General features: G+C 34.8%; 2 protein-coding genes across 2 annotated transcripts; both read left to right on the top strand.

Annotated features, from left to right (window-relative positions):
* The first annotated feature begins 3,145 nt into the window (after nt 1-3,145).
* LOC129802198 (protein FAM8A1) lies at nt 3,146-4,508 on the top strand. The gene is made up of 2 exons (XM_055847834.1): nt 3,146-3,740; nt 3,800-4,508. The coding sequence occupies exons 1-2, from the start codon at nt 3,292-3,294 to the stop codon at nt 4,275-4,277; spliced, it is 927 nt and encodes a 308-aa protein (XP_055703809.1). The 5' UTR covers nt 3,146-3,291; the 3' UTR covers nt 4,278-4,508.
* Nucleotides 4,509-7,309: 2,801 nt separating this feature from the next.
* On the top strand, nt 7,310-8,494 carry LOC129805017 (uncharacterized). The gene is made up of 3 exons (XM_055852819.1): nt 7,310-7,607; nt 7,684-7,979; nt 8,042-8,494. The coding sequence occupies exons 1-3, from the start codon at nt 7,310-7,312 to the stop codon at nt 8,492-8,494; spliced, it is 1,047 nt and encodes a 348-aa protein (XP_055708794.1).
* Nucleotides 8,495-11,570: the final 3,076 nt, after the last annotated feature.

Here is an 11,570-nt window from a genome sequence, read left to right as displayed (position 1 = left end):
ATTTAGAATGAGTGACCAAAATAGCAAAAAACTAAAGAACTGCACACCGAACATATTTTTCAATGGATTTTTCATCATTTTGACAACATTCGACTTCTGACTGGAAAGCAGCGCCACTAAAATCGTGGCAAACATTTTACCTAAAGTTCAAATTTTACGCGCTCTTCTGATTACTTGTGATAAAATCGAGAAATAATTCGTCAATCCTTGATTAAAATCATTTAAGAATCATTTAATGCAAAATTGTGTTCTTGAAACTATATTTCTCTTGCATCTTGAATGAAAATCCCATGAATGGATATAAATTTCAGAAATCGAACAAAGAGGGAGATGAAGAGTAAGAAAGATAAGAAGAAAAATTTTGCTATTCAAGCTACGCTCGCGACATCTGCAATTGTGAGAAATTTGCCTATTTGTTGGTGCCCCAAACTCTGTTTTGTGATGGGTTTTATATTCTTTTAAAATAATGTGAACATTAATTTCTTTAGTAGGTACATAAATATTATCACAAAACATGTAGGAAAGTACTGGTGTAGTGAAATTTTACTTAAATTGTTTTATTTTCATTTTCCATGTAGATATACAAATGACTAAAATTATTAAAATCTCACAATTTTACGAAAAAATATTTTTATTTCTAAAGTATGTGAACTATGTTTAAAATTCTTTTGCTGGACAAGCATCCCTATAGTATCTATGGTTTCATATAGGTCTTGACCTCTGAGGTGTAATATCTATTTAAAAAATTGCAGTGTTTGGTGGTACGCCTGTTTGGTGGTGCCCCAGTTTCCCCTAACTATCCAAGAAAAGAAATTGGTAACTAGAATTCAAATCAGGAAAAAGGAAAGAGGCCAATTTTAACAAATTCGAAAGCAAAACAAATTGAGCAAAAATTTTGCATGACCTTCCGCGAAGGAAGAAAGCAATAACAAAATGTATTTTCATCTCTGTCAGACTATTTTTCCAAGTAATTGAAGAACTAAAGTTACTAAAAATCCTTTTCCGACAGCAATTCGGACATAAAATTGCCCAGGAATAAATCATCTAAAATCACTCAATTTGCCTATAATGTATAATACCATGGTAAGGAATGGATTAAGTAAACTGATTGGTATTTTGTTTATCATTTCGACAGTTAAATCAGCATTTGATGTGACTTCATTTTCGCAATTTTAAGATATTATATACAGTAGACTTTCTTAAATTCGGGCATTTGGGACCGAAATGTCACCCGAATTTGAGAGAAATTCGGGCATCAAATTGTTTGAAATACAACGATTTTTTGTTTACCTGCATACTCATATTAAGCTTACATGCTCATATTAATTGTAAATTTTATGAAAACCCCTTAATAATGAAAAATCACACCACAACTGAGACAAAGCATGGCAAATTTGAGCATATTTGCTTCATTCGATACAGTAGACTCTTCGATATCCAGCACTTCGATATCCGGGTGACAGCTGCCAAACACTGGCGGTTGATATATTCAAAATTATTTTCACTAAACATGAAGTTTGTCCAGAGTGAATTAAAGTATTATTAACATTGTATCGAAGTTTTTAATACATAATTGTGATAAAAAATGAAACATAAGCACACCATGAAGAAAATTCTCTTTTTCTTTGTCAGACAGAAAATAAATTCACACTGCACAAAATAGAAAAACCGTTGATCATTCAAAAAACCTAAATGTCATTTTGTCCCCCAGTCAGCCGGATATCGAAGAGTCTACTGTAATCATGCGGAACTTGAAAAATGTCAACAAACTTTTTTCAAAATTAACTGCTGCCCGAATTAAAAAGTAGCCCGATCTTAAAAGAGTCGAATAAGCGAGAGTCTACTGTACAGTAGAGTCTTCCAAATTCTAACGCTTGGGAGGTATTTTTTTGAGAATTCTCCCAAATTCGAGCGATGCATTCAAAACTAACGGAATTTGTGTGATATTAAATTGTACTTTGAATAAAATGCCCGTATTTTCTCATGAGCTTTCGTCGTTATGAACTTCCTTTTCTCTTTGTTCTCTCATAATGTATATGTAAATATTCAGGAAGCAGCACATAAATATGATTTTAATTCATCCAGAGCACGATTTTTTTTTAAAACATAACCCCAATAACCCCCCCCCCCCCAATTGCCATTTTGAATTCAACCGTTATTAGAATTTGAGAGATTCACCTTATCCCTTTTGGGATCGCGGGCTTATGACATCTAGGTTAGCAGCCCATGGCTGTCAGTTCTCCGCCTCTTCAGAAAGATGTTCGAGTGTTCGATCCCAAGGCACTCCAAGGCAAGATCTTGAATTTGATTCAGCCACCTTGTTCCTAGGCTTCCTAGGTCTTCCCAGAGGTCAACGCCACCTCACAATGGCTTGCATAACTTTTCTGGGCTATCTTTACTAATCTTTCGATCTGTCTAAGATCTAATTGGATAGGAAAATGCATTAAAAATATGGCAAATGAAACCTTAGATGATAAGAGATCTCGCATATTATTCAATCTAAGTCTATAGAAAAGGGGATTTAAACAATAAGTCCACAAAAACATTATTTTAAAACAATTCAATAAATAATTCTACAGTAGAGTTCCTCAAATTTGAACATTTGGGGTGCATAGATGATATTTCTCACTCCTAAAATTTGAACAATATTAGGTGAGATTCTTAACAATCTCACCTACTATAATCCTAACAAAATATAATCCTCCGATCGCGCACAAACTTGGCCAAAATGTGTTTCGCCACTGATCACGAATATTTTCAAACACGTAACGGAATTCTTGTAAAATTCGTGTTTCATTACATTAAGGAAAATAAAAATAACTTTAGAGAATTTTATCAATTTAATTTGTTGTTAAATAGGCGGACTTTTTTAAGGAAATTAATATAATACGACAATATTGAGGAAACACCAGAGAAAAATTGTTCTAATTCTAATTCAGCCTCCATGCAAAAATTTCTTTTACATAACTTTATATTTTACATTTTGAATGTAAACGTCGCGTCATTCAAATTTGAGGAACTCGACTGTATTATTATTGTATTATTGAATGGATTGAATCGATTGAATCATAAGGATTCAAATGCGAATACTTAAGCCTTACATGTCATTGGTATTAGTTTCAGTACCGGTCATTTTTCAGTAAGCACAGTAAGTTGTAGAATGACCACCGGGATATTTGTTTTTATTGACAGCGGGAATATAGGATTTTCGTAAAAAATTTTCAAATTGCATTTCCTATTCTATTAGCTTGTGATTTAGTTGTGTGACCACGTAAGACTGTTCAGGAAGCTATGGCGGATGACATCAAACCAAAGGAAGATGAGAGAAAAGAAGAGAAGTCGGAGAAATCTGCTGAAGAAGAAGAGCCTCCTCTGGATTTAGTTAGTGCCAAGGAAGAGTACTTTGGATTGCTGAGAACTTGGGTTAATCAGGCCAATCAGAGTCACAATGCCATGACTTACTTCCCCTACTACCTCATGTCCAACTACCCGCAGCTGTTTCAGGCACAGACGTCTCCAGCTGCTTCCCAGGGTCCCAATAGGAATCTTTTTGGAGGCAATCCGGACTTCTATGACAGTCCAGCGAGGAATGAGGAGAGAATTAATCAAACTGGGGGATATGAATTTATTATAGCGCCCCTGTGGAAGAGATTCTGTGCAGAAGTTGTGGATTTCATGATTGTACTTCTGATAAAATTGCTCATCACCTTTGGGATTGTTGATCTCCTGGACATTGACCTGTAGGAATCTTATTGGTAAGTTCTCAGTCAAATATTGAGAGTGTCTTTCCGAATTCCAGGAAGATCGACTTTGACTTTGACACTATCCGGAACTCCATTGAGGACGACTATTCGCAGCTGCTTTCCTTCACGTCTGAACTGGTTTTCCTGGAGATCATCACGAAGCTGGCTGTGTGCATTTACGAGGCTGCCTGGACGGCTCAAGGGCATGGAATTCTTGGAGGAGCAACCCCGGGGAAGATTATCTTTGGCCTGAGAATCCTTCATGTTGACGCAGTTGTTCCCCTTGAAGCTCTCCCGCAGCCAGGTCCAGGTCTCAATTACGGCAATCCCATGAAGGCTCTGCTCTACCCAGCCACAAATCCGGGCTTCAAGCGTGCCCTGTTCCGTGCTGTTGCCAAGAATGCCATGATGGCTCTGCTCTTTCCAATGTGCTTCATCATGTTCTTCTTCAGGAACAATCGCACCGGCTACGATGTCCTCACCAAGACCATTGTCGTGGAGGAGAATCCGACACCGGTATTCCGGAGACGCTAACCCCATTCAGCCACTTTCGCAACTCCCGTGATTGATGATCCTCTATTAATCTGCAATTTTCCCACTTTTTTTTTTTTAAAACCACCCGCATTTGAGGCACTTTCTCCCGGGCTCGCACCTTTCACGGGAGCGAATTGCAGATGGTTGGTTTTTTTGTGATTGCAGAGGAAATGCCACAGTCTCTGCACAAATTGTCCAGTCACGTGAAATAAATTTGGTTTATCCGTAAAATAATTTTGTTTTAATTTAAAAAAATTAATTAGGAAAATTTTAATTGCATTTGAACTTAAGATGGGGATTCTCTTAATTAAAGATTTTACTAATTTTAATTTAAGATGAAGAGTTTAAAAGTAAGAGATGCTTAAGATTTGTTCAAAGAGAATACCCAAGAAGCATTACCGATTAATTTACAAAAGAATATATTACTTGTGTAACATTATTCTTAAAAAAATATACACGTTCTAAAATAATTACAAGGTCGTACCCAAGTAGCAACGAACAATTAGAGGCACGACATTAGGTCATAAAAACGTTGTTTGAACGTCTTAGTTGCTACGTCAGCAGAATGACTAAAATTTAACTAGTTTAACTGCATTCAAAATAAATGATATAAACACAAATCATATTCAAAATTCAACGGTTTTAGTGTTAAAATCTTCCAAAAAGAACAAATATTTAGATATAATTCATTATTCATCAAATATTGGAATAAAAATCCATAATTTTAATCAATTTATTTTTAGTGTCCAAATTTAGAAATTGTCCAAAATTATGAGCCTTTCCCCTAATGTATAATAGTAAGTTTATTGCAGGAGTGCCAACGTCACGGCGACCATTCATAAAATTATTGACAAACATCAATTGAATGGGCATGGAAATTTGATTCCTGAATAGACGGACGGCTTTCAAGCTTTGCACACACTCTGGCTTCGAACATTTAATATTTTTCCATAGGGTGGAGTCTACACTTGTGGATGTTACACACTTATGGACAGCTCGTAGACTCTATTTTTTACATAAAATAAATGCTGGAAAATTACAATATTAACATTATTTTATGGCTTATCTTCAAATACAACTTGAAAACTAATTTCCTTTAATATTTAACCACAATTCTAATTGTTATAAGAAAAATATTTTGCTGATGCGATAATTGATTAAAAATACATGAAATTGTTAAGATATTTGCTAACGCACTTGCAAATTTTAATGTCAAAATTTCATATATTTTATCGAAAATATTTAATGTTATGCTTCTGATACTCTTTCATTAGTTACTAATTTTCCTTTTATTATTTTATATTTATATATTTTGGTATAGAAATATTAAATTAGGAGATGTCCATAAGCGTAAATTTATTTGAGGAGATTATACACTTATGGACGTGATATTTTACGAGTGGCGCCCTCACAAAACTTTATGATTGGAGCATTGTCAATCGTTGTGATAAGTTTTTTCCATGGAGTTGAAGAGGATTTCTGGCAAACAATATCAAGTAAAATTTAAGGTAAATGTTTGATATCAAGTGGAAAAGTGTTGTGTATAATCCTATTTAAAGATTTTCTGAAAATTGTAGATTTTAAACTCAATGTTTGTATATTCTTCTACATAACCTAACTTTTGACTTCAAGAACAATGACACCTCCTAAAAGTGCAAAGAAAACAACAAAAAACAGCAGCTATATTCCTGCCAGAGCGTTACGAAGACCTTAAAGGTCATTATTGAAAATGGAATGAACTTGACGAAGGATTCTCAGCACATTTCTGTACCACACTACACAGAAAGTCTCCGGAAAGTCTCCGAATAAGGTATCTGGTCATGGAGGATATTATAGTGTTTTGAAAAAGAAAACGCGAGCGGAAATTGTGAGGTGGATTTTCTATTCTGCTAAGTGTAGCTTTCCCATAACTAAAGATGATACTAGCCACAGTAGACAAAATCATTTCAGTGACGCAATTCCAAATAGGATTTTAAGAACGCAACACCATCAAATCAGTCGTTCTACAGATTTTATAGGAGGCATCGGGAAGTTGTTCAAAGATCAAACAAGTGAGACAAGAAAATTGAGGAAGATGAAATAGACAGAAGACGAATAAATGAAGAAAAGTAGATCAAGAAAGAAGAAAACTTAAAAAAAAATAAGAAGATAAAAAGAAAAGAGGTGCAAAAGAAAATTAACTGTTCAAAAAAATTTAAAGAAAAAAATGAATAAAAGTTGATGAACTTGCTTAAAATTATAGTACTTTACTTACATTCCCTTTCACTAAATTTTTTATTATCTATTTGGAATTCTAACACTTTTTAACTTGTGTCCATAAGTGTATACATGAGCATCCATAAGTGTGTAAAAGTGTCCACAAGTGGAGAATTTGATATGATCAGAAGATCCAAATTATTTTGGGGGATTGGGGGAATATTTTAATTAATTCGCTGGAGGTTATCGAAAGGAGCTATATTAAAGAACTTGCACTTAAAATTTCATTTTATTTAGTCAAAAAGAAAACGAATTACAAACCGTTATACCCTTAATCTGTCCATATGTGTAGACTCGACCCTATATATTTTTTTTCCATTTTATTTCCATCTCGATTGCAAACGAAAAACCGTTCAGACATTTCAATAGCCTTTTCTATTTATCCAAAATTATCTCAATCGATAGAGAAACACACTCTACCAGGGCTTTTTAACATTTGACCTTCAAAAATTGTTAAAAAGGGATTATTCAAGGGCATTGACGATGAACTAAATGTTCGAATGGATAACTTTTAAAAACCAAAAACGTATTTTTCTTTGGGCTTTTTTAGTTAATTCCCAAAGAATCAAAACCTCCAGGAATTGAGATATCTTTCAAGCAAATTTTAAAAGCAACTCTTTGTTTACTGCTTTATGGAAAACACAGGAAAAGCAAAACTTTTCATAATTATTTTTATGAGATGCGGGTGCGAACCCCAATTACATTTCCCACATATTTTGTAAAAATGAGTAAAATCCCGCGATTTGCAGTCATTTTCTTCGCGATCATCCCACAAAATGCAGTTCAAATTGAAAGTTCTCGTAGTCTCTTCCCTTTTTGTGCTGGCACTTGGTCAGGAAGTGAGATCTCGTGCTGATTATTCCAAAGACATTAAACTGGATAATCCTGTGGGTTTCAGTGAAAAGGCGGGAAAAGCTCAAAGAGCTCGTCAGGGACGATTCTTTGGCCTCCTGAGTCTCTTGGCGGGACTTTCTCTTTCTGACGAATTCCTCTTTGACTCCGACACATGGGCAGATCATCACAAAGGAGGAGTGAATATCAATACGAAACTCCAGACATCTCCATATGGATTTGGTGAGGGAGATTTTAATGCCTCAGACTGGTTTAGTTTGAATTTTTCAATACATTTTCGCATGCGAATTATTTTCAGGATGGCCATATGGACCGAGATATGTTCCTGTCTTGATTCCTGCTTCGTATTTGAGCTCTCTGAAGTATAGTCCTGACCAGAAGCTTCCAGAAAGCTCAAATCAACAAATAGTGAACATCGATTCCCCGGTGAAGAAAGAGAGTTATAAAGAAGTGACTTCAGGACAGATTTCTGGGCAGAAAAATAGTGCAAGTGCTGAGAGATTTACAAGAGAAGCTGCAGAACTTCAGAACAGAACAGATATGGATGCTAGTGGAATGGAAACTAATGCAACAGTTGAGGAAATTCTTGAGAAGGTAATTCTTGGAAAAAGTGGATTCAGCGATAAATTCATCATCAACTACTTTCTTCCTTACAGCCCATGAATCAGTCAGAGAACCTTGTGATGGAGAATGAGGGAATGACGGAAAATGAGGGAATGATGGAAATTGGGGGAATGATGGAAAATGTAACCCAACCCATTCCCACAGAATCCACAGGAATGTCCCAGAGTCACGAACAGACGACTCCAGTGAGTTTTGAGGTGGGAATGATGCCAGAAATTGAGCACCTTGCTGAAAATCTCACGATCAACGAACTGGAAAAGCCATCTAGTTGGATCCCATCGGGAAATTCATCTTACTACAGGAAGTACCCAACATCTATCAATATCGATGATATCCGCTTTACGACTTTGTACCCACCTCTGGGAACTCCACCTCCAGATCATGAAGATTTCCAAGCCAGTCCTGAAGATGAAAGTCATTTTCGGAGAGCACCTGATACATTCCAGCCAGTTATTCAGGTGCCCATCTTTTGGAGAAGTCGTTGATGAAGTTGTATTTTAAGAAGAGTTTAAAATAAACGAAATAAACGAGAAAAATTCAAGAAATTATAAAGCATTTCAAAGGCTGTTCTGTGATTAAGCTTATCTCTAAATTTTCTCTAGAGGTCGGATTAGAAGGCTAAGACGGCGGAGGACTCAAAAAAATGGGAATATCGTATTAGCCTTTTTGAAGGGGAAAGTGCTGTACTTTCAAACAACGAGGCTTCGGGAAACTCAATTTTTTCAAGTTCCTAATAAATTTGAGCCATGGCCCTTTTCAAGAAATTTGAGGAATATAACCAACTAATAAAATATATATTTCTAGAGCGTACGGTCTATTTGACACATGTTAACCCAGTTAAAGGCCGTAACCCACCAATCCTAATCCTTTATTCCTTTGACACGCCCAATTCCTTCCATCCTTATGGGTGCTGAAAGGTTGCTTTGGGGCTCTCAATGTTAGGTTCTCCTCAGTCTTCAGAGAGTGAGAATCAGTCGCCATGGACGGTTCATTTTATTGAAGTGAAAAATGGACGGCACCTTCAGTTCTCCAATTTCCCTCTGTCTTAATTTTATTTAGGCGAGCCACATCAGAGCTTTACAAAGTCCCAAAAGCCAAAATCCTGAATAGGCCGAAATCCCGAGAGCCAAAAACTCGAATTCTTAAAATTATGGGAAAGTACTCACCCTTCGAACGTTCATGCCTTCGAATAATGTGAATTTTCTTTTAGTTTTCTTAAGAGACTTACACATTTCTATTAAATATTAGTTACCTTATCATCAGTTGTTGATAATTCCGTGATAATTTAGTGTAAATCTTTTACGAAAAACAAAAGAAATTCAGATTATTCGAAGGCATGAACGTTCGAAGGGGGAGCACTTTCCCTTATCATATGCTACTCCCATGATTGCACCCGCGCTTGCTGGAGGCAAAGAGAAATTTTCTGTGTCTTGGGAAATTATTCTGCACATTAAAACGTGTCCACGATAAAAATGTTCCAAATGATTTGATATTTTTATGACAGATGTCACTAGTTTCGTATTTTCGTTGTATGTAAACATTGTAATACGTGTTTTTACCTTTCTTTTGGTGAAACTCTCATCAAATTGTATTCATTTTTCACTCCGATACGAAATAATAATAGAAAAGATAAGGGAACTGATCGTACACGTGTCTAAAAAATCCTGGAATCAATTACGCGGACCTTGAAAAACTCACAAACACCTCACGCCAAACCGTCCGGAGGGTGATTTTTCGATTCCTCGACAGAAAAACCACTGCCCAGAAACCTACGTTATGTACCCAAGAAGATGAATCCGCCAAATACTCCAAATCTCCCTCCAGTTGAATAACATATTGGGCTATTATCAAATACGATCTGAAGAAGAAGGCTAAACGCGTCGAGAACATCGAGGACTTGAAGAAAAAATGAAAAGAAACAACCAAGAACCGCGGTGATGATCTTGTACAGACCTTGATGGGGGGACTAAAGAACCAGATTCGAGATTTCGCCAATCAAATACTTAAATAAAAAACTAATATATCTAATAAATCTACAATGAATTAAAGCTTCAAAAAATATTTTCCTTTTTTTTTAATATTATGTAGACTCCATTGTAAAGCATTATTCTTGGGAAAAATTTTATCGTGGACACGCTTTATCCTCAATATAATTTCATCCCTTTCAGGACTTTGGATGCCTCCATAAGACACACATAAGAAAATGACTTGTCCGAAGCTTCCGTTATCGCGAGATACTGCACATTTTATTAATTATTAATTATTTTATTGTAAATTGGACTTCCAGGAAAGTACATCCACAAGGAAAACTTTCCAAATTTCCTATAAGTTGTCTAATTTTTTTTAGGAAACTTATAAGTTACAAACTTAAACTTACAATTTTCCATGTTCTCAGGTACGTAGCCAAATTTTTGAAAAGGACTAAATAAAGTTGATAATCTTTGGCTTATTATTCTTTTCGTCAAGATTATAAAATTGGGAGACAAAGTGTATTGAAGTCAGTGAATTGTTTGTATTTTTAAATTAGCTTGCATTTTATATTAATTTTTTAAATCTAAATTGTGAGGAAATTCAGACAAATATTTTTTTTCTTGAGATAGAATTTAAAAACAAAGAAACATGGAACAAAATGTTAAATTTACCATGACTGTGCTTGAATCGTTTTGATAAAACTGTTTCATTTACTTCAAAATTTTATGAGTGAGGTCTGATTTGCATTTTATTTTTTCTTGTTTTTTTTACAATAAAAGTTAATGATATGGAACAGTTACCTTGCAGTCATTGATCCAAAATCGGTGTAAATATTACCCTTTTGGTGTATTTGGGATTAAAAGTATCATTTTTCATGTTAATTTTACCCATAAAAATGTGTAAAATTAACATTAAAAAATGTTGATATATTTTTACACCGAAAAAGTGTTAAAGTTCTTAGGAAAAAAAAATGTTAATCGCACCCTCTTTTTTTCTAAGTGTAAGGAAAATCTGCAAAGCCTGACTGTGTTATCATACTTGCACATTAAAATTTTAATATGATTCACATTAATTGTCGCTGGTAAGAGTCCAAATGTGTAATTTGTGTGTTTGAATCATTTTATATTCAAAATTTGATCTATTTGTTGATAAAAAGGTAGACTTGGCCCGCAAAATTTGATATAAATTGATTTATAGCATTAATGCGAAAAATTAGTGCGATTTTCCCTTTAATTTTTTAATGTGAAAAATATTTATGCTTTAGGTAAATTTAAACTTATTTTTGCAGACCAAGTCCACTTCTTTATCAATAAATAGAAAAACCCCAAATATTCAGTGACTCAAAGACACAAATAACATATTTGGACGCTCACAAGTGACAATTAATGTGAATCACATTAAAATTTTAATGTGCATGTGTGATAACGCCCTGAAGCTATGGTTGTCTAATGAGAGTTATCCGGGAGCAACCCCCTGGCAAGTTGCCTGAAATTTGAAGCCACTTTCTTATACTTCGATTTAATTTATATGGGATTTTTTTTTGCACTCGCTACCGTTATGCTAAATATTTAAAAAGTGAGAAGTTTTTCT

Source organism: Phlebotomus papatasi, chromosome 2 (assembly GCF_024763615.1).
Source record: "Phlebotomus papatasi isolate M1 chromosome 2, Ppap_2.1, whole genome shotgun sequence".
In the NCBI taxonomy this organism is placed as follows: Eukaryota; Metazoa; Arthropoda; class Insecta; order Diptera; family Psychodidae; genus Phlebotomus; species Phlebotomus papatasi.
The sequence above is the reverse complement of the archived record's forward strand: the minus strand, read 5'-3'. Positions and strand labels throughout refer to the sequence as shown.